The sequence below is a fragment of the Chiloscyllium punctatum genome, chromosome 2 (assembly GCF_047496795.1).
Source record: "Chiloscyllium punctatum isolate Juve2018m chromosome 2, sChiPun1.3, whole genome shotgun sequence".
Taxonomy (NCBI): Eukaryota; Metazoa; Chordata; class Chondrichthyes; order Orectolobiformes; family Hemiscylliidae; genus Chiloscyllium; species Chiloscyllium punctatum.
Genome location: NC_092740.1, coordinates 139950212 through 139974147, shown reverse-complemented (window position 1 = coordinate 139974147; position 23936 = coordinate 139950212). Strand labels below are relative to the sequence as shown.

Below are 23936 nucleotides of genomic sequence, written 5' to 3'. Positions count from 1 at the left end.
ATCCCATTGTAAGGAATCAAATCCAAATTGGAGGAGAAAGTTTCTGAAATCTTTTTACAAATTGCCTTTTGGGGATTTGGAGGGAGTCTGGGGCAGGTAAAGCTGGAGACTTTCAGGAAGCTTGCTGCATATGTTATCCCCTTCTCATCCATTTACAGACAAGTCACACAACTGCAGCATTTAGGCTTTTACAATCCAAGGGATTACATGTTCAGTGCAGATTTGTAGTCTTTTGTTTTGCTGTGTGACGTCAATTCCGGTACTCTGAACTACAACTCCCAGAATGCCCCGGCGCCCCCCCCCCGGCCGGATGTTGATCCTGAACGAACAGTCATGGCGAAGGCGGCGTGTGCGACCGTTTCCAGCCTCTGCCGAGCTCCCGAGTATGAGCTGGCCGGTGTGAACTCGAAACTTTTCCACGTCGGCTCTTTCGGCAGCCTGTGGCGGAAGCAGCTGGACGGGGCGTACCTGGGGTTGGAGGAAGAGGGCGAGCAGCAGCAGCAGCAGCAGCAGCAGGAGGAGGAGGTGGTGGTCGGGCAGCAGCTGGTAACGCAGTTGGGCCTCCCCTCAGACATGGTGGAGGAGCTGCAGCTGGTGTGCGGGTGAGAGCGAGAGGGAGAGGGAGGCATGTGCTGGCAGAGCAGGGGGTGGGGAACAAAGTCGCCGTGTTTCTCTCCACTCAGTTCAGTGTCTGTATGATTTGAATTCTGGAGCAATGCAACTGAATGCCCCTCTCCTTGACACAGACACTGCTGCATGAAGCATGTGTGAGGGATGTTTTCTCTACCCAGAGAGCACTGACACCGTCCCCTGCCCAAGGTGGGGGAGGAGGATGCCAGAGTCCTACGCTGAAGTTTGCGTGTTGCAGAAAATTCTCTGTCCTCTGTTGAATCTGGCAGTTTGTAACTGTTGTGATGAGCCACTGCTTTAAATTCAAACTAAAGTCGAGGCAGAGTGAAGTAAAACTTTACAGGTCCAGCAGCATCAGTGGAAAGAGAAATGTGTTAACATTTCAAGTACAATGTGACTGAAAAATATTGTAGAATTACTACAGTGTGAACCCATTGAGCCTCTGAACAGTATCTACCCCTCACCACCCTACCCCTTTACAATCTAAGGAATTACATGTTCAATGCTCAATTTGGATTTTAGTAATGCTAGAAAATGCTGTTGGCCAAAAAATTTGTTTTAAAATTCATGACTAAAAGAGTTAAAACTTATGTTAAACTTTGAACTTATAATGGTTACAAGACTGTTCAGTCAGTTGTGCCATGTGTCTACTTGCAAGAGCAAATTGCCTAATTTCAATCCTCAATATTTTTACCCCATAACTCTGTAAACCTTTAAGAGAATTATCCAATTTTGATCCATCTAAAAGATAGTAGGACAGAGCAGCACAATTAGACTGTTTAGTAAATTATGTCTGCTCCGTCATTTGATCCTGGCTATGTTTACCAATCCCGTTCTCCCTTAAGACCATAAGATATAGCCATTCACATTCAAATGGTGCATTCAGATTCTGATCCTTTTCCTGAGTAAAAACATTTTATCATTGTTTGCTTAGCCAATCACCTTTAAGTTATTGCTGAAAAGATGCATTTTGTTGAAATATTTTTCATCTTGCATTCATCAGGACAATATGAAACATACCAATTCAATGGAAAATTCTACATTTATACTTGGGAGGAATGTGATGATTCACAGAGGCCTTATTGTGGATAATCTGCCAATTAATAATAATAGTCAGTTACTATTAAGCTTTGTTTAAACTTTAAAGCAGGCATGTTAATTATGGTCAGGGCTTTGCCATGGAAAAATAAACTAGTAAATGGCTGCCAGTTATTTTAAGTTGAAACAAGTGCAGTGTGTGTACATGCCCTTTTTGTATGCAAAGAACAGTGCATCGTGCATTCATATATGTAGTTTCTAGTACACACAAGTGTGCCACTTTGCAAACCAGACTGACAACCTTAAATTAGTTGTCAGTGAATTAGTCGTAGAGATGTATAGCATGGAAACAGACCCTTTGGTCCAACTCATCCATGCCAATCAGATATCCCAACCTAACCTAGTCCCACTTGCCAGTACCTGACCCATATCCCTCCAAACACTTTCTGTTCCGGATTCTGCAGTGGTGTTGTTTTAAAGGAGTGTGGTTGAGGGGCACTACAGTTCTGCATTTTATGATGCAGTCAGTGTTCTGAAATGGTTGCATCTGGATCTGACACAGTAAAGACTTGTTGTACATGCAGACAAAGACACCACTGCTAGTGCCTACAATTGGAACAGTACCTTGTTAGCCCCAGAAATACTAACAACACATAGGCAAGCTCCATCTCAAAACGGAGTCTGCTTGCTTTTCTTAAGGTTTGTCCTGTTTGCTTTTCGTTGTAAGCTATGTTGAACATTTACAGCTCATGGCACTGGCTCAACATAGAGGTAATGTGGAATTTGTTGTGTTTGCAAATGACAGCAAAACTGGTGGTGTGGTGGACAGTGAAGAAGATTATCTCAATACAACAGGATCTTGATCAGATGGGCCAGTAAACTGAGGAGTGGCAAATGAAGAGTAATTTAGATAAATGTAAGGTGTTGCATTTTAGTGTGGTAAACTAGAACAGGACTTGTACATGTCACAGTAGGGCCCTGGGGAGTGTTGCTGAACAAAGATCTGTGGGTGTGGGTGCATAATTCCCTGAAGGTGAAGTCACAGGGTGATGAAGAAGGCATTGGACGTGCTTTCCTTCATTGGTCAGAACATTGAGTGCAGGGGTTGGGATGCCCTGTTACAGCTGTGGAGGACATTGGTGAAATCACTTTTAAAATACTGCATATGATTCTGGTCTCTTCTTTGGAAAGATTTTGTTAAAATTGAGAGGGTGCAGAAAAAATTTACAAGGATGTTGCTGGGACTGGAGGGTTTGACTTAGAGGGAGAGGCTGAATAGGCTAGGGCTTTTATCCTTGGAGCTTCAGAGGCTAAGGGGTGCCATTATAGACGTTTATAAAATCATGAGGGGCATGGATAGGGTGCATAGCCAAGGTCTTTCTCCCAGGGTGTGGGAGTCCAAAATTTGAGTGTATAGGTTTGAGGTGAGAGGGGAAAGATTCAAAAAGGACCTGAGGGGTAAGTTTTCAAAAAAGGGGTAGTACATATATGGAACAAACTGCCAGAGGAAGTGGTGGATTTGGGTACAATTACACCATTTAAATGGCATCTGGATGGGTGCATGAGTAGGAAGGGTTCAGGGAGATGTATGCCAAATACTGGCAAATGGAATTAGGTCAGATTAAGATATCTAGTGAACACAGCAGTTTGATCGAAGAGTCTATGTCTATGTCCATGCTGTATGATCTTATGATTCTGATTGTAAGACTCAACTGGTTTGAAGAAGGATCACTCAGCTATTTAGGCTTCATGCATGAGTAATCCAACCTTGCCTCCATTGCATTAACTGAAGAATGGCAAATTATAGAATTTTACAGCTCAGAAGGAGGCTCATTTCTCATTATTCATTCTATTAAAGTCCATCAGTTTTAAATTAAATTGGATTTCTGCACTAAAGTAAACAATTCTCATGCCTTAAGTCTGACCATACAAATAAAGTTAAAAATCATAAATTTATAAATTCTGTTTCCTATGACCCTGCTTGACTAGCTACCTGGAGAAAGAGCAGCACTCCGAAAGCTTGTACTTCCAAATAAACCTATTGGACTAATATTTGGACGTACCAGTGTTGGACTGGGATGGACGAAGTTAACAGGTTATAGTCCAACAGGCTACCACCTCCTGAAGAAGCAACGCTTTGAATGCTAGTGGTTCCAAATAAATCTGTTGGCCTATAATCTGGTGTTGTGATTTTAACTTTGTCCACTCCAGTCCAACACTGGTATCTCCACATCATATAGATGAAGATCATGATTCCTGGTATTATTTTCGTAAATCTCCTCCATACCCCCCCATGGCTTGACAACCACCTGAAATGTGGTCAGAATTGAGGGCATTACCCCAGTTTGAGGCTAAAACAATGGTTTGTATGAACTGACTAAATGGGTGGGAGTTCTACTACTAATACTTGACAGGCTTACTTAGAGAAATTCAAAGGCACAAAAAAGTAGTATCTGATATGGAAATGTGACAGTGTCTAGCTATATACAGACCATGTTGGCACAAACTATAATTACAGGGAACTTTTGATGCTTTCTCTTTTTAAATTTGTGAACTACAGGCAGCTAATCTGCCTCACTGTTTCACATGATGACCATTGAAAGCTTTCTCCTTTGTTTTGTATAGTGTTGATACATTGAAATGCACAGAACAGGACACCAGTACAGATGTCATCCCAGAAGATACAGACCTTGTCACGTTAGAGTATGTATTTTAATTATATTTGTTCATCTCTTCATCTATGTTTGCTTTTACTATGTCATCTCCTAGCCATCCTTCACCATTCTGTCTCCACTGCCAGCATTTCAGGGGCCCCTAGTTAACACAACCTCGTAGATGTATTAATGGGATATCTTTGCCTGCAATTCATAAAAACGAATAACAAGGGGGTAAATGGGGCGGGGGGGAGGAGGGATGTGCATGGGGTTGGGGGGGGGGGCGTTGGGTGCAGGGGTGGGGTCAGATGGGCTGGGCATGCGGGGGTGGACGGGGTTGGGGGGACAGGGGTTTGCGCATGGTGTGCTGCTGCCGAGTCTCCTGACCGAGGAGTGTACTTAACAGAAAACTCTGAGCCCCAAAGGAGAAGCGTTGATTCAATTAACCGAATAATCAATTATCCGAACAAAACAGTGCCCGCCCTTCTTGTTCGGATAATCGAGGTTACTCTGTCTTTGGACTTGTGTAAAGTGTTTGATAAGGTTCCTCATGGGAGACTGATTAGCAAGGTTAGATCTCATGGAATACAGGGCGAACTCGTCATTTGGATACAGAACTGGCTCAAAGGTAGAGGACAGAGGGTGGTGGAGGAGGTTTGTTTTTTCAGGCTGAAGGCCTGTGACCAGTGGAGTGCCACAAGGATCGGTGCTAAGTCCATTACTTTTCATCATTTATGTAAATGATTTGGATGTGACCATAAGAGGTATAGTTAGTAAGTTTGCAGATGACACCAAAATTGGAGGTGTAGTGGACAGTGAAGGAGGTTACCTCAGATTACAACAGGATCGTGATCAGATGGGCCAATGGGCTGAGGAGTAGCAGATGGAGTTTAATTTATTTAAATGCGAGGTGCTGCATTTTGGGAAAGCAAATCTTACCAGGACTTACACACTTAATTGTAAGGTACTAGGGAATGTTGCTGAACAAAGAGACCTTGGAGTGCAAGTTCATAGCTCCTGAAAGTAGAGTTGCAGGTAGATAGATAGTGAAAAAGGCGTTGGTATGCTCTCCTTTATTGGTCAGAGTATTGAGTACAGCTGTTGGGAGGTTGTGTTGCGACTGTACGGGATGTTGGTTAGGCCACTGTTGGAATATTGCGTACAGTTCTGGTCTCCTTCCTATAGGAAGGATGTTGTGAAACTTGGAAAGGGTTCAGAAAAGATTTACAAGAATGATGCCAGGGTTGGAGGATTTGAGCTATAAGGAGAGGTTGACTAGGCTGGGGCTGTTTTCCCTGGCGCATCGGAGGCTAAGGGGTGACCTTATAGTGGTTCAACAAATCATGAAGGGCATGGATAAGTTAAATAGACAGGTCTTTTCCCTGGAGTAGGGGAGTCCAGAGCTAGAGGGTATAGGTTTAGGGTGAGGGAGGAAAGATATAAACGAGACTTAAGGGGCATCTTTTTCAAGCAGAGGATGGTGTGTGTGTGTGTGGAATGGGCTGCCAGAGGAAGTGGTGGAGGCCGGTACAATTGCAACGTTTAAAAGGCATCTGGATGGGTATATGAATAGGAAAGATTTGGAGGGACATGAGTCGGGTGGTGGCAGGTGGGACTAGATTGGTTTGGGATAGCTGGTCGGCATGGATGGGTTGGACCAAAGGGTCTCTTTCCATGCTGTACCTCTCTATGACTCTGTTGGTGTACCATAAGGTCGGTGGTGGTTTTGGATAGGTGCTGCCCACGTATGAAGAATTAATACTGAAATTATCTTTTTGAAAAGGTGCTTTGTATTCTCCTTCATTGGAGAATTCAAAGTGTCTGAGGATGGCAGGTAAATTTAATGTCACAAGTAATACCGAAAATAAGTGAAAAATTCAAGCGGTTAACCCATCCAGTATTACCTCACAGTTCGTCTCCTCCCATGGTTCAAATGGGTCTGAATCATTTCTGGCATCTTGTTAGGAGCTGGCAAACAATGCAGGGTTTGCTTGCAGGATCTGAGTATGGGAGGGAAAGAATTTGAGTAGCTGCTCCTCCAATCATAGATTCTGTCCATCCCGTGCTTACTTTTTCACTTTTCCCAATTGCAGGTTCCCTAATTTTCTTTCCTGTCTTTTTAGCTTGTTGCTTTCTGTGTTACCATATCCCATCTCTCCTATCCCCCCACTCCAGTGGGGTCATCTGTTCTGTCCATTTTGGCAGTTAGACACACCATTGTTCTGCCATTCTCACATTCTGATCACTTAATCTGCATCTATCAGCCACCTTTCTCCCCCATCACTCCATCCTCAACTACTGCATAAATGTTGCCCCCTTCACACTTCGTTAGCTCTGATGAAGAGTCGCCTAAACTCTAAATGTTAGCTTGCTCTCTCGGCATTGACGCTGCCTGACCTGCTGTGATTTCCAGCCTTTTTGTTTTCAGTACCGATTTCAGCATCTGCAGTAATTTGCTCCTCCAGGTTCCTTCCATTTCTTCCCTCTTACCCCCTCCAAAAACAAAATCCATGATTGGAAGAGTAAGATTGGGAAGAAGGAATCCAGAACAATTACCCTAGAAAATGAGTCTGACACATTTTGGTTGTAGAATTTCAACACAGTCCAGGAGGCCTAGGAGAAGAAATAGTGAGTAGAAGAGAAGGCTGAAAATAAGGCAAGGAGCAGGTTGGGAGGAGCCAACTGGAGCAAGAATGTCTTCAAAGGCAACTACCATAAAGAATTCCTAAGTCCCATGAATTTTCCAGGAGGGTTTCAGGGACTGTCAGAACCTGATACATTAAAAGTTTGCCTAGATCCATTGCTGCGATTGGTCTCTTTCCACCTCCCCCTTCCCTGTGCATAAACTACAAGTTAAAATAAAAACAATGTTCAGCTGTGTGGTGACACTGAAGTTGCTCACAGAAGTGTCTTCCTATTGAGACATGATCTGAGTTACCACTTTTTACGAGTAACATTATTTGGAAGGTTGTTAATTTATCGAAGACTAGTGTTGTGCAGTTGAGTTTACCGATACATGCATGACTGTACCTCTTGTCTGAATCTAACTGACAGAACTCAAGATTAAAGATGATATGAAGTGATGTTACACGGCTGAGAAAGACATTCAAACTGATTACATGTTGCAAATTGAAATTTTAAAAAAATCTAACGCAAGTATAACACCTTATTAAAATTCGATAGCTCATTTCGGCTGTGCAGTTAGTTCATTCTCCTGCAGGTCTGAGGGGATATACTCCAAATGATATACATTTATTGGTTCCTTGCACATTTCCCCTTGAAATATTTACCACACACTGACAGTTTCTGTTAAGTTTGCTCCTGAGTGCATAAGGAATAAAATTTTAAATAATATATACAGAGATCCGTAGCTTCTGAGGTGCTAGGCTTCAGCTAATTCTATTCACTCCACATGATAACAAGAAATGGTTAGAAAAACTGGACAGTGGAAAGGCTAAGAGCCCTGACAACATTGTTGTTGTAAAATTGAAGACTTCTGCTCCAGAATGTGCTGACCCCTAGACAAGCTTTCTCAGTACAGCCACAGCACTGGCATCTACCTGACGATCTGGAAAATGACCTAGGTATGTTGTGTTTACAGAAAGCAATCAACAAATCCAACCTGGCTTGTTACTGTATCATCGACTGTCCATCTCACAACCCAACAAGACTAGAGTTAATGGGAATTAATCTTCCTCTGTTTGTTGGAATCGTGCATGGGATAAAGGAAGATAGTTGGGTTATTTTCAGTCATCCTTGAATGCGTTCCTCGGAAGTGTCTGAGGTTCAATTAGTGTCAGCTGCTTCATCAATAACCTTCCCTGAAACATAAGGTCAGAAATGGGAATATTTGCTGATGAATGCTGGTCAATGTCCAGCTTTGGAGGTGTGGGACATATCCAGAGTGACATGCTGCAAAATGCCAGGCAATGACTGTCTCTAACTAGAGAACCTAACCATTGTCACTTGACGTTCAATGGCATTCCATCTCTGAATCCCCCATGATCAGTATCCTGCAGGTTACTATTGACCATAAATCGAATTGGATGAACCATGTAAATATAATGGCTACAAGAGCAGGTCAGATGCTCAGAATCTTGCAGCAATTAACTTGCCACCTGTCTCCCCAAAGCCTGTACACCATCTTCAAGGCACAAGGCAAAAGTGTGATGGAATACTGTAACAGCACTTAAGCTTGACGCCATTCAGGACAAAGTGGCCTGCTTGATCCAAAAGCATTTAGTTACTCTATCACTGGTGCTCATTAGCAACAGTATATGCCATCGACAAGATGAATGGTAGAAATTCACCACAGCTTATATGGCACCTTCCAAACCAATTACTACTGCCATCGAGAAATACAAAAGTAGCAGATAGATGGGAGCACCATTACATATGAATTCCTTTCCAAGCCACTCACCATCCTGATTTGGGAGTATATCACTGTTCCTTCAGTATTGCTGGATTAAAGTCCTGGAATTCCCTCCCAGCATCCCAAGCGCATGGCTTGTGGCAATTCATGAAAGCAGCACACAACCACCACCTTCTCAAGCAACAAGGCCTACATCCCACAAATGGATGAATTCTTCTAGAAAATGTATATTTGATAATTTTGCTGTCTTTTACATTTAAAAGAAAGCAAATCGTAAACACGCAATTTGTGAGAAATGAAGCTCACTCACTTCAATAATTTCAGTCCGAGACAAGATCTGAAGCAATCATTATCGTTTATTATACGCTTGCAAGCATGGTGCCTAAAATAGGCACGCAGAGTTTAGCAAGTACATATCTTATATAAGATTCATTTCTCCTTCTCTCCTCCCACTACTCTAAACCTGGTGCCCATTACTATTGTTTATCTCTTGCCTTATCCGGCCTTGTGCATAACAAAGTACAAGTTTTAATTGGCCATTTCACCACATCCTGCTGTGATCCATTGTTAGGTATATCTTCCTTCATCTGTTTCCCTTACTTTGTGACATTTCCTCCCATTCCTCAGCCATATTGAGCCTTATGACCTTTTAATTGAGGTTAAAATAGTGTTACTTCTGCAATCATAATTACTTATGCAAGGTAAATGAACTCACACCAGTGTATAACGGTTTCAACCATTGTTTGCAGGCACATTTCGTTCTTGTACGCACATTTTAGCGAATACAAAAACAATTATATATTTCCTTCACACAGTTTTCATTCTTGTTGACTCAGCTCTTGGTTGAAACAGTTATACACTGGTGTGAGTTCATTTACCTTGCATAAATAATTATGATTGCAGAAGTAACACTACTTTACCTATATCCCATACAATTCAACATCCATACAAGGGGTGATGGTATGATCTGTCTGTATTGCCCAACGAGGGAGGTAATGAGAAGGAAAAAAATGAGCCCTTGAAAACCAAAACAAAACCCCAAAAACCAAAAGTCAACCCTTGAGGAAAATCCTAGAGCCTGCAAAAGAATTATTTTTGTCCCTACTTCATTGTTGTTATTTTTGGAGTTGGGAGTGATATACATTAATATACATTTTGCAGCCTCCTGTGTGGAGAGTATAGGTACAATAGCCAATGGACAAAGTTCAGCTTTTTAAATTATCAATGTTACCTTTTGAGTGCTTAATAGGATTCATTTATGGATCCCTGTGAGTGACCATGTTAGGGATTTTAATGTTCCTTTTTGTCACATTTTTGGATTTCTTCAGACATTTGGGATAATTTCTATAAATTACTATTAAGTTAATTCCGGGCTATCAGTGATCGCATTTCCATCAAATTAGTTAGAGCCAATTGAAATGTTTGTAGAAACTGTTTTTCCTTCCGCAGCACTTCAGTTTGAGATAAGGATCACTTTAGAATATTTTCCTCCTGAACTATGTAAGGAAAAATTTGTGTGAATTGTGCAGTGTTATGATCAGAGAGTCTGTAGTCTAGAAAGAAACAGAAGCCAATTTGATGATTGCAAAATTTAGCCAGAGTTAGAGAGGATTTGAATTCCACTCATTTGTCTTGTCTGCCTAGGTGGGTCAGGGTGGCTGACAAGAAGTCTGAAATGCAGCTCCTAAGTTTAAATCCTTAGTTTAAATACTAGTGAGAAACATTCCTAACCCACTAGCAATCTGGCATTCTTTGCTGCACTTTATTGAAAGGGCAGTTTTGGTATCATTTTAAAATTCTCTATAAAGTTTATTTGCTCATTCACACAGTTAAGGCAATTAGCTTTCGTTTTAATTTTGAAGTGTATTTCTCTAAAAGGCAAGAAAAATATATGCAAGATTACAAGTCAGTTCACAAGGAGCTTGATTGTCACAATACTGTGATTTACTATTGAACAGTAAAGGCTTCTAAGGGACATACAAAGCTCTTGTGGAGTCCAGAACAGGTGCTATGTAAAAGACAAAAAGCATATGGTAGAAATTTGGATCTCTCAAGAAACAGTTTTATATTGCCTGTTGTTCACAATTTGTACTAATGATTCTGACTTTGGAATCATGCAATTTCTAAACTTATGAATGACACATAGAACATAGAACAATACAGCACAGAACAGGCCCTTCAGCCCACGATGTTGTGCCGAACACTTATCCAAGCTTAAGCACCCATCCATGTACCTATCCAATTGCTGCTTAAAGGTCACCAATGATTCTGACTCTGCCACTCCCACAGGCAGTGCATTCCATGCCCCCACCACACTCTGGGTAAAGAACCTACCCCTGACATCCCCCCTATACCTTCCACCCTTCACCTTAAATTTATGTCCCCTTGTAACACTCTGTTGTACCCGGGGGAAAAGTTTCTGACTGTCTACTCTATCTATTCCTCTGATCATCTTATAAACCTCTATCAAGTCACCCCTCATCCTTCGCCGTTCCAATGAGAAAAGGCCTAGCACACTCAACCTATCTTCGTACGACCTATTCTCCATTCCAGGCAACATCCTAGTAAATCTTCTCAGCACCCTGTCCAAAGCTTCCACATCTTTCCTAAAGTGAGGCGACCAGAACTGCACACAGTACTCCAAATGTGGCCTAACCAAGGTCCTGTACAGCTGCAACATCACTTCATGACTCTTGAATTCAATCCCTCTGCTAATGAACGCTAATACACCATAGGCCTTCTTACAAGCTCTATCCACCTGAGTGGCAACTTTCAAAGATCTATGAACATAGACCCCAAGATCCCTCTGCTCCTCCACCTTACTAACAACCCTACCGTTAACCCTGTATTCCGCATTCTTATTTGTCCTTCCAAAATGGACAACCTCACACTTGACAGGGTTGAACTCCATCTGCCACTCCTCAGCCCAGCTCTGCATCATATCTAAGTCCCTTTGCAGCCGACAACAGCCCTCCTCACTATCCACAACTCCACCAATCATCGGATCATCTGCAAATTTACTGACCGACCCTTCAACTCCCTCTTCCAAGTCATTAATAAAAATTACAAACAGCAGAGGACCCAGAACTGATCCCTGCGGAACTCCACTTGTAACTGGGCTCCAGGCTGAATATTTACCATCTACCACCACACTCTGACTTCGGCCGGTTAGCCAGTTTTCTATCCAACTGGCCAAATTTCCCACTATCCCATGCCTCCTGACTTTCCGCATAAGCCTACCATGGGGAACCTTATCAAATGCTTTACTAAAATCCATGTAACTACATCCACTGCTCTACCCTCATCCACATGGTTGGTCACCTCAAAGAATTCAATAAGACTTGTAAGGCAAGACCTACCCTTCTCAAATCCGTGCTGGCTGTCCCTAATCAAGCAGTGTCTTTCCAGATACTCATAAACCCTATCCCTTAGTACCCTTTCCATTACTTTGCCTACCACCGAAGTAAGACTAACTGGCTTGTAATTCCCGGGGTTATCCCTATTCCCTTTTTTGAACAGGGGCACAACATTCGCCACTCTCCAGTCCCCTGGTACCACCCCCGTTGACAGTGAAGACGAAAAGATCATTGCCACCGGCTCTGCAATTTCCTCTCTTGCTTCCCACATAATCCTAGGATAAATCCCGTCAGGCCCGGGGGACTTGTCTATCCTCAAGTTTTTCAAAATGCCCAACACATCTTCCTAACAAGTATCTCTTCTAGCTTACCAGTCCGTTTCACACTCTCCTCTTCAACAATACGGTCCCACGTTGGGAGTATAGTCAATTGTTACAGAAAGAGATGAATAAACGTGTAGAATTAGTATATAACTAGCTAGATAATGAATTTTGACACTAGTGAGATATTGCATTCAGTCAAAAAATATAAGAATTTAAAAAGAAGAATATTATTTTCAAGCAGTGGAACACAGATAACTGAAAGAAGTGATGCTGGTGCATAAGACTATAAAAGACAACTAGGAATTAACTGGAGCTATTTTCTAGAGAGATCTGATTATGAAACAGACCAAGATAGAAAAGTATCAAGAATTCGAGTAAGGAATTCAGAGGAAGCTTCTTTACGTGCCAGTGGTATGAATGCAGAACTTGGGAGTAATTGTGTAAACAATGTAAGTGCATTTAAAGTAAGACTAGGTGAACATGGGATAGAGAGAAGAACACTGGGCACGCGAACCAGGAAGCAATTTAAATGTAGTAAACTTCCCAAATGTTTTCCCAATGTCCCCAAGTTTTAATGCCTCAGGTTTCATCTGACTCCAGAGCATTGCTAGGAGAATGGGTGTTGGACATGTAGGCTGTTGATAGGATTGATTTGGAGAAATCCAGCCCGATCAATTCATGTGCTGTTGTTTTTGCAGCAGCAGTCTAACCTCAGAAGGCAGGTTATAGGGCCATGTCCCCCAGTTTAATAACATTATTTCTGCATGAACATTCCTAATAGTATTACACTGTGCTTGAGGGTAATATTTTAGTACTGTAAGGTTGCTAATACATATAGAAAGATATCAGAAATTACTTCATATTGCCAGAAATGTTAACCCCTTTGAGTAAATGTTTTCTTGATGGTATGATTTTTTGAAGTGTAGTTTTCATATCTGTGTATCCTGCATATAATCATTCCAGCAAAACTGCACAGACTATGTGTACATGACTGGAAAGGGAAAAAAAAAAGAAGTCAACATATTTATCTGTCTGGAAGTATTATTTAAAACAATCAGTAAAAACACAAATTTGTCAAATGTTCCCATCTAATGAGTGGGAGAAAGTGAGTACTGCAGATGCTGGAGATCAGAGTCAAAGTGTGTTAGAAAAGCACAGAAAAGCTGCCTGGCTGGCTGTGCTATTCCAGCATCACCATCTAATGAGTTGTCAACATTTGGAATGGACCTCTAGGTAGAAAGTTGACACCTAACAGATGTTTCCTCTAATAAAGTGGCTATAGATATTTTCAAACTTAAATACTTACCTTGAAATGCATCCCTCATATAGAATACGAAGAAAAGTCATTAAAAAGAGAAAGGAACGTTTGACATATGATCGTGCCTGTAGGCAAGAAATTTATGAACATGAGTATGTAAGTATATCTGTCTTAATCATAATTCTGTTTTAATTTCAGAGCCATTTTTAATCAAATTGTTTGGATTTCTGATCACTTGAAGGACTAAGAATAAAGTGTAGAGTTGCAAATTATCGTCAAAATATTTAAAATCCTTCAGGGTTAACTTAATTTTCCATATAGGATAGAATGATCAGGGTCTGGAATGCTGTAATTCTGTTCTATACATTTGAATTCTCAAGTATGTAACCATGCCATGGTGCAGTTGAGTAATGTGTCAAGCGAAGGTTAGATTAGTTTGCAGAATTGGGGAGGTGTTAACTTTCAGGCAAATCCAAATATATTGCATCCACTGCCTCCTTTATCCTGTTTGTTACCTCTTCAACAAATTTAAATAAACTTGTCTGGCATGGTTTTCATTCATGAAGCTATGTTGCCTCAGCTTGATAATATTATGTAGTTCTAAATGTTGAACTATTATTCTTTAATTATAGACTCATTTTTTTTCCCATAGTAGCCATTAAGCTAACTTGGCCAGTGCTATTGTAGCTTTGCTCTTTGTTACTCCACAGAAAATAAGTGACAATGTTGTCATAATTACTCATTTAAATCCATAAAATATTTGATGTTGAGTGGAATTAGATTTTAAACCTCTCATATTGTAGATGGAGCAGGTTAAAAGATTGATTTTAAAACCAGCTTAATGTCACTAAATTTTGAAGTTCTACTTGGAAGAATGATGCTGCTATAGTTAACTACGGTGTTTGTATCTTATACTTTTATCTGTACTTTGTGCAATTCAGGAAATGCAAGCAGTAGGAAGAAAGCCCAGTAATCCAGAAGATTCCATTGCAGCTGGAGAAGTGATTCTCACTGTTAATGTCTACTCTCCAATTATATTTGTTAAGGTGTGTATTAGGTTCAACCTGTGGTATCCATTTTGCTAGCCACCAGTCACAGCTGGCTATCTTGAGGAGTCATTTCAAAGATGTGACACATTCCTTTTCATAAATAAAGATTAGAAATAAACACCACTATTCAGCATGTGATCTCAGCACTAATTCACACAATGCATTCACTGTAACTGAACTATTTGAAAGCACTTTGGTAAAATGGCAAAACTAACTGTTGTAGGTGTTGCCAGTTTCATAGAACACATTGCAATTGATCAGTCAGGCCAACTATTATATGTTGGCATTTATTGAGCATATGTCTTGCCCCCCACCCACCCATGATTCATGCTGTTGTTTTATCTGCTTCCTGTGGCTGGGTGTTCCAAATTCTAATCCCTCTCTAAGAAAATATGTTTCTTATTTATCTTATAATTATCTATTTATCTATTAGTAATTGTCTTGTATTTATGAATCTGGTTTGGATCTCCCACAAGTAGAAACATTCTCTCTACACCAATGTTTTGCTACATCATTGAAATTTTATGTTCATTTATTCTCTTTTCTCAAGATAAAGATTTAATCTATTCTATCTTGAAATTGAAATCGGTGTCTGATGCCGCTTTTAGGTTTTTTTGCATTTTCTCATTATCTTTAACTTAAACTTTATATTCAGTCTGCCATTGATATTTTATTCCATGACCTTCATGCCTTTTGGCAAACGTATTATGTGCCGCTTTATCAAATATCTTGATATCAAATAGATCAATATCTACCAGATAAAACCATTACCCTCTTCAATCCTCTCATTTGCTCATCTAAAACTCAGTTGTTAAATTTGATTTGACTTTAAGAAATCCATGTTGGCTTTCCACAATTAACCCATCCTTGGACAAGTAACTTGATTTGACTAGGATTACCGTTTTCTAAAAGTTTTCTTGCCATTGAGGTTAAATTGACTGACCTGTAATTGTTTAATTCAATTATGCATTTTTTTTGTTTTTGAATGAGTATCATTTGCAGCTCTCCAGCTCTCTGGTACAATTTCCATGTCAGAAGAATTGTAAGCTTGTGGCCAGTATCTCTCTACCCTTACTTTCCTCAACAGCCTACAGAGTATCCAGTCCTGGGGGCTTAACAGCTTTAAGTACAACAAACCTTTCTAGTATATCTAGTACATTGCCTTCAGTTTGTAACCTTTCTACTATCTCAGTTGCCTACAGCTTTTGCTGTTACTTTGGCACATTTCCTTCCTCAGTAAAGATAGATGCAGAGTACCTATTTATTACCTTCAGCCATACCGTCTGCCTCCATGTTTAGACCTCTTTGGTCCATAATCAGCCCCATGCCACTACTTAATAACTTTTTGCTTTACTACTTCCTGTTTTTTCCCCATTTCCCTGACTTCCATATTCAGCCCAGTTGTTTATTAACAAGCTGATAGCACATTTTTCATGTGCCCCTTTTACCTGCTTCACTTTGTTTTTTTGTTCCCCCATGGAGCTGTACTTAGTTTACATACTTCTGTTGCTTGTGGAAATGTAATTTGACTGTACTTGAACCAAATCTTTAAAGGCACTCCATTGTTCAGTTACAGTTTTGCTTGCTAAGCTCTTATTTCAATGCATTTCGAATCAATCTGTTCTTATAACACTGTAATTCGTTCTCACTTAAATAGTTTTTATGCAAAATTGCTCCTTGACCTTTCCCATACATACTCTGAACCAATGCTATGATCTACATGATATTTAATCAACTGTACATGAATCCTGTGATTATTTGGATCCTCAGTTTCTAGATTTTCACCACCTTAAAAAGTAGCCTGATCTATAATTTTGAGATCTTTTAAATAACTAGTATCTTTTTAATATGTTAATTGTCAACACTATAATATTCTGCTGAGAGATGTTAAAACTTGCAGGCTATTTGACATGTGCCATTGCTGCCCCACACAACCTATTTTGTGTTTTCCATCAAATTAACTCTCCCAGCAGTGGTTGATATATGACCACAAGAGCCTGACTGGACTTTCTTGTGCCGATTGCTGAGCTATAGTAACTACTTTCATTATATATCTTATTTTCAGATTGAACCCAAAATGTACTTCTCTGTAGCTTAGCTGTTCGCTATATTGATTTTTCATCAATTTGCAAATGAGCTCTGAAGCACGTTAATATACACAACTGTTCAAAGAGTTTTATTTTACTGATGGTTACACAATTTATGGGCTCATTTGTTGTTGGCTTTCTTAATCAAATTATGCTGCTTTTTAGTTCAAAGACATACTAATGCCGTGACAACTTTTCAATTATTTTCCCACAGCACAGGGAGAACAAACCCCATCACACCTTGCTTGTGTTGAGTAGTCAGAGACTAACTGAGCTAAGAGATGCCATCTCTTGTGTCAGTGACCTTCAGATTGGTGGAGAATTCAGCAATACTCCAGACTTGGCTCCAGAACACATTAGCAAGGTATTCATTTTGATCCTTTCTCTCCATTTAGACCTATGTAAACTCTGGATATTTCCACGTCAAATATGGTCACCTTTCGAACAAAGTTGTTGTGCATGGTTTGTTAAGGTATTTTTCAAGGACGAGCTAGGCATCTTTAAGTTATGTGATTCATTTTGAGGCACGCACAGCATTCCCAAATGACCATTTGTCAAGCACATTCAAAGATAGTGAACATCTTTGAGGCTCAAATAAAATGCAGATTTCCAGACTTTATTTGAAACACCACTTAACCAGAACACAGCTAATATTGCAGTCTCCGTTTACTAAACATCTGATTGGCATGTAAGTGGAAAACCCCATCTCTGAATTATAGATATGCCTGTTAATATGAATATAAATACAGAGAACTGTACAAATGACGAGTCAACTGTCGATAAATTCCAACAATCAGAAATCCTATTCTTCAGAATTTACGCCCCAATCCAGAGCTTTCAGCAGATGATCTCCAGTAACATTCCAATGTGATACTATTGGGATAGATACCTTTTTCAGTGAGTTAAACTGAGATCCCCTGTGCCCTCTCAGATAACAAAGTATCCTTTGCAATTTGAAGACGACATGGGGAGTTCTCACTAGTCTCCTGGTCAATATTCAACTCTCAGATAACATTTATGCAAACACATTATCTGATCATTAGGTTATTAATGTTGTGGGACATAGCTATATGCAATTTGGTCGTCATGTTTTTTAAATTGCAGCAGTAGATCAATTCAATAATATTCAAATGAGTGGAAAGCATTTTGTGTTGTTTAAAGAAGCTTCATAAATTTAAGTGTTCATAAATAATAAGCATTAGTCACTATTAAGACCTAATGGATTCAGTGAAAGGTAGCTCAGTTGCTCAAGGTTTTCCTGCTGGGTGGCGTTGAGAGTATGTCCAAAAACGCCAAGCACCAAACTGTAGACTCCTTCCTTTGGGAACAGTACTTAGAGCTATACTTCTGCATGTCCCAAGTTACTATGTTGTTGTTCTGGTCAACAATGCAGTTTCTGTCTACTCTTAATGATGCTTTGAAGAATTAAAGCTCCTGTATGACTGTTTTAATGAATTTGAATTTTGATTGTTTTTGCATTAATGGATACCAATGTTGTGAAAGTGCTTGTAGATCTGTTCTAATGTTCTATCAACTATTTTAATCTCCCTAGCCAAGTCTATAATATTTCTGTCATTTCACTGTCTTCATTTACTGTATGTGCACTCCTTAGTGGCTCTGACCCTACCTTGATATTATTTTTGTCTGTAGAAAGTCTTGCTACTACTTTTTAATATATCTTTATCACTAAATTTTGTTTCATTTGTCTTCCTAATTAATTTTACATTTATTTTCTGAACTTTTGGTGTCCCTTTTTCTTATTCTCTGTTTTGTTGTCTATTGACTTTAGTTTATTTCTTTAATTTCATTTTCCCATTATTCCTTTTTATTACTTCTGTGCTAGACTACTGCGTTGTCTAGTGAATCCCAACACTAGTTGCATGAAAAGCACCTCATTTTCCCTTAACCACTTTATAGTGTGGGTGGCACGGTGGCTCAGTGGTTAGCACTGCTGCCTCACAGTGCCACAGACCCGGGTTCAATTCCCGCCTCAGGCGACTCTCTGTGTGGAGTTTGCACATTCTCCCCGTGTCTGCATGGGTTTCCTCCGGTTTCCTCCCACAATCCAAAAATGTGCAAGTTAGGTGAATTGACCATGCTAAATTGTCCGTAGTGTTAGGTAAAGGGGTAAATGTAGGAGTATGGGTGGAATACGCTTCAGCGGGTCGGTGTGGACTTGTTGGGCCGAAGGGCCTGTTTCCACACTGTAAGTAATCTAATCTAATCTAAAAAAGAACTCAACATTGAGTTCAACAACTTCAGGCCATAAACTCTGTACTCCACCTTTGGCTTGTTTACTTGGATTTGCACTCAGAGCTGACCAGTTTTTGTTAATAACATTAATACCCCCTCTGAATCTATTTCACCTCTCTACTGCCATGGTCTTTCCTCGAGACTAGCATTACCATTTGTTCTACTTGCCTCTCCACTTTTTTCCCCCAGAGTGTAGCCCCCATCACATTCCCAAGACTCTAAGTTTTCTCTGTGCAGATACTACTAGACCTCCTGAGTTTTACCAGTAATTTGTTTTTATTTCAGATCCCCAGCGCCCACAGTATTTTGCTTTTTCATTATTAACTTGTCTATTCATGCTATTTACTGGGAGGATTCTATTACCCACTATTGCTTTATTAATGTGCTTGTAAATAAGTTGTTTATTTTCTTAATTCAGTGCTCATTCTCATCCTCTTCAAATCATCTTTCCAGTTTATTTCAAATATGTGTTGTTTCATTTAATTGTCTTTTTTATGTTAAGAATTAGAATGCAATTAATAAAAATGAACATTCTTTTAAAAATAGGACTTGTACAAGTCAGCCTTTTTCTTCTTTGAAGGAACCTTCTATAATGACTTGAGATATTCTGAATGCAGAGATTTGAGCAGGTACGGTGGCTCTCATAAAATAGTTTGAGTATCAAATGTATCTACTTGTCTCTATTATAATCAAATCTTGTCGTCTTCAAAATAGTATTTCAATAGATTTATCAAACTAAGTTTAATACCCAGTCTCGCAAGGAGATATTAGGGCAAATTACAAAAATAATTGCTCAAAAAGGTAGAGTTAAATTAGTATTTTTCAGAGGGAAAGACAAGTTGACAGATGGAGGTTTAGGGAAAGATATCTTGAGTTTGAGACCTAAAAATCAAGGCTGCTCAAGACTAGGATTGGGGTGCAAAACAGAGTTGTCAGACTGGAGTAGATTACAGAAATATGAAAAGGTGGAGCCTTACAGGGAAGCAAGCATAGGGGTCCTGAGTTAATAAGGCTTGGGCAGCAGAGTTCTGACTGACCAAAGGGTAGAATGTAAGATACCAGCTGGAATGATCTTAATATTATGAAGATTTCAACAGTCGATGACCTGGGGGGTGTTATGTACCAGGCCAGACCCCCTCAAAACATTTCAAGAAGGTAGCCCAGACCCTAACTTTGCTAGTTGTTTTAAGCAGGTGTAAAGTGGATATTGCAGGAGAAATGTCACTGGTCAAACCACTTTGTTTTAAACAAAACATAATTTATTTACAAGATTACTGAATGAATTACAAACAACAGAAACCAGAATACAGAATAACTTAACCTCTCCAAAAACCCAACAGATCATCACAACTGAATAATGTTGTACCAAATACTTATAACAATTCCCATAAACATTCCTTGGCACAAAAGGTAAAATCAAACACCGGTTCTTAACAGGAGATAAGTCAGAGAGAGTACCAGCATGGACCTGCTTCTTTTAGTCCAGTGGCTTTTTCATACTACTGCTAAATACCAAACCAAACCAGAGAAAAGCTGAGCTGGGAGAACTGTCCACTTCCCTTTCATTGTACAAGTGTTTTTTTTAAACTTGAAAGTCTTCTGCCTGAGGCACTATTTGTTATCTATTATCAAATAGGCTGCAAAACCTTTCAATCCCAGACTTTTCAGGGTCTTTTTTAATTCTGAAAAGAAAAGCCAAGGACAGCATAACCTTGTTAAAGGAGCAGCTTTGTCACAGGTGTCTCCACAAAGATGAATGTCATCATGGTGCAGATATTTGGTGGAATAAGAAAGTAGTTGGAGAAGACTTGAGCTCAAGGCAAGAGAAGGGAGAATATTAGAGTCTGATGGGTTTGGGGAAACAAAGCGAGCTTCAATAGAATGGTTTCAATCATAGTCACAACAAAATCTTGTTGGTGAGGGTGAAGGTGACAAGTTAAAAAGGATGGTCTGAGGTAGTGAAAAGAAGCCAGGATTTTTCTTTTGTCAGGGACAATCCTGTAATAATGAGCATTTAGGCAGAGGAACGTAGAAGGAGAAAGTGAGGTCTGCAGATGCTGGAGATCAGAGTCGAAGAGTATAGCGCTGAAAAAGCCGAGCTGGGCAAGCAGCATCCTGATGAAGAGTTTATGCTTGAAACGTCGACTCCTGTTCCTCAGATGCTACCTGACCAGCTGTGCTTTTCCAGCACCCACACTCTTTGAGAGGAATGTAGAACCCTAAGAAGCCAGCTAGATCTGGCAGTGAATTGCTGAACCAATTGTTTCCTCTATCTATTAAAGTCAGTATCCTTTGCAGTAGCTGCAGAAATGTGGTAAGTATTGTCCAACTATACAATGAGCATCAAATCAAATAATTTTCAATAGCATTGATAACTCTTTGGTTAAATGTGGCAGATGGTTATTGGAGAAAGGATTTTTAAAATATTGAACTAAAGATCCCAGCTGTGAAAAGGAAAGAATAAAAAAGTAAATTTAGGAATGACTGTACCTTGAGACAGCCACCAAGTTGTTATCATTGAAGTGAGTGTAACTTTTGCAATCAAACCCCATTTGTATACAGTACTGTTCCAGGGTAAAGAACTTCCAGTATACAAACTAAGTCTTATTTAGTATTTCTACATGGGAAAGTGCCCTGAACATCAACTTAGATTTTTTTTAAGTTGGCTAGGTTATCAGGAAAGTACCATTATCCAATTTCATATCTTCTCCTGAGGATTCAGTGGATCTGCATGTGTAGATTATTAATAGTTGCTGTTACCAATTGGCCTATAAATCAGCATGACTTAGTTAGCAAAAACTGCTCATTTAATTTAGTAGCATCTACTTCACTTGCATTTTTGTATTTTCACAATTGGAACTTTTTTTTAAACTCTCTCATTCTCTTTACTCCACTCCACACCCCCCCTTTTTTTTTTAGGACCATTATTGAATGGGCAGAATCCCATGACAGGGGTTGTGGGAAATTTCGAACAGCTAAAATGGAGGACTATACGTTCAATGATATGTGTATTAAGGTTGGCTATCCTTACTTGTATTGTCACCAGGGTGACTGCGAACATCTCATCATCATCACAGATGTCAGGTACAGTCATGGATTTTGGATGCAGAAATATTCTGGGAGAGTACCAATATTTTCAGAGTGTCGAAGATATTCATATTTTGCTGCTTTATTATTTTAAAATAAAGAATGAAGGGTCAATAAAATTCATGAAGTGAGTTACATAATAATTAGTTACTCCATTCAGGGTAATGTTTATGAATGAGTAGTTATGAAGCAGTGAAAAAGCCAAATCACTCAACCCTTACCGCTACCCCCAAGCCTGCTATCCTTTTCTCTTTTGGTTATCTTTGCATTGTATCTTGATGTTTTATTTTTCTTTATTGGAAGTTTGACAGAAAGTGTGTGGTAAGATTTAGTCTGGCTGAGCATTTTCCCTCTTGACTGTGGTTATATTTTGGTTACGTCAATTCAAATGTAGATTACTGATTTGGACAACAGTTATGAACTGTTTCTAAATTCTGTTTGATCACCGTTTGCAGAAAAAGGGCAAATTGCTACCTAAAATCTTGTAATAAGACACCTTTTGGCTTGTATGAAAAGCCAGGGAAACACTGAATTCAATATGCCAGTTATAATATATTTCGAGTGAAGGAATGTCTTGCTAACGGTTGTGCATAGATAAGTTATTGTGTCAACTTGGTTAAAATTGATTATTGCAGCAGCTCCTCTGTGAATCAAACATTGCTGATTTTCTGACACCTGACATTTCTCCAGCTTTATTAACCTATAGAGGAAAATAGTACTGTAAAGCCAAATGTTACTTTTGAAATTCCTATCTGCACCCTCAAAGACTGAACATTTTCTGAAATTCAATTACTGGATTTAAAAAAAAGATATTTTTGTGTTTAGAGAACTCATTTAATTTTCTCTCCTTCCCCTCACCTATTCTGTCCAAACTTAAAATTGATTAAGATGATTTCAGGACTGCTATCTATCCTCCAATGCCCTCAGTTTTCATCAATTTTATATTTAGTAGCTGATTGGTATGTTCGCCTACAGGGAAGGCTTTTGGAGGTTTGTAGAGCCTCCCCCTGGGAATGCTGCAAACTGCAAGAAAAGCCATTTTTTATTCTGACTTGATATAATATTGCTGTTTCTTCAGTGTTGTTGAGTCAAGTTCCTGGCCTGTATGTCTACTTCCACTAAGTGGACAGCAGCAGTTCAAGAGGGCAGCTCATTATCTTCTCAAGGGCAACTAGGGATGGACAATAAATGCTGGCCCACATCTCTCTCAAGAATAACCAGAGGAATCAGGTGCTGCTTGCCACTGAGCTTGATCCTGCCTTTATCCATACTTGTTCACTTCCAGCAGCTGTAATGGAATAGATGTTAAGAGCAGGGATATGTCTGTCATTTAAGAGCATTGAATACAATCAAATTAGCCTAGTATTTACTTATTTGATTTGAATATTGTAGTCACGTGTACTGAAGTGCAGTGAGAAGGTTTGTTTGCGAACAGTACAGGCAGATCATAGTAAGCAAGGACATACAGGCCATAGGGTGCTTAGACAAAGTGGGCCATACAGGTTACTGTGCACAGGAGGTGAGAGAAGCAAGATCATCATCACTTGAAGTTAATGGCTATTCATCAGTTTAATACAGCAGGGAAAAAGCTGGTTTTGTTCCTGTTGGTGTTCAAGCTTCTGGAGCTTTTGCTTGATGGAAGAGGTTGTAGGACAGCATTGCTGGGGTCGGAGGGGTCTTTGATGTTGGCAGTCTTTCAGCAGCAACAAGATGTGTTATTGGAATCCATGGATGTAAAGTTGGCTTCTGTAATGGTCTGGGGTGTGCACACAACCTTCTGTAGTGTCTTATGGTCCTGGGCAGAGTAATTGCTGTAGCAGGTTGTTATG

General features: G+C 39.8%; 1 protein-coding gene across 1 annotated transcript in view; it reads left to right on the top strand.

Annotated features, from left to right (window-relative positions):
- The first annotated feature begins 317 nt into the window (after positions 1-317).
- The window catches only part of snapc3 (small nuclear RNA activating complex, polypeptide 3), a 31194-nt gene continuing 7575 nt past the window's right edge, over positions 318-23936 (top strand). Inside the window, exons 1-7 of the mRNA XM_072589143.1 lie at positions 318-602; positions 4294-4371; positions 13703-13787; positions 14573-14677; positions 16982-17131; positions 19567-19649; positions 21940-22104. Of these exons, the coding sequence (XP_072445244.1) occupies positions 334-602; positions 4294-4371; positions 13703-13787; positions 14573-14677; positions 16982-17131; positions 19567-19649; positions 21940-22104 (935 nt within the window). The 5' untranslated portion in view covers positions 318-333. The remainder of the gene's footprint in view (positions 603-4293; positions 4372-13702; positions 13788-14572; positions 14678-16981; positions 17132-19566; positions 19650-21939; positions 22105-23936) is intronic.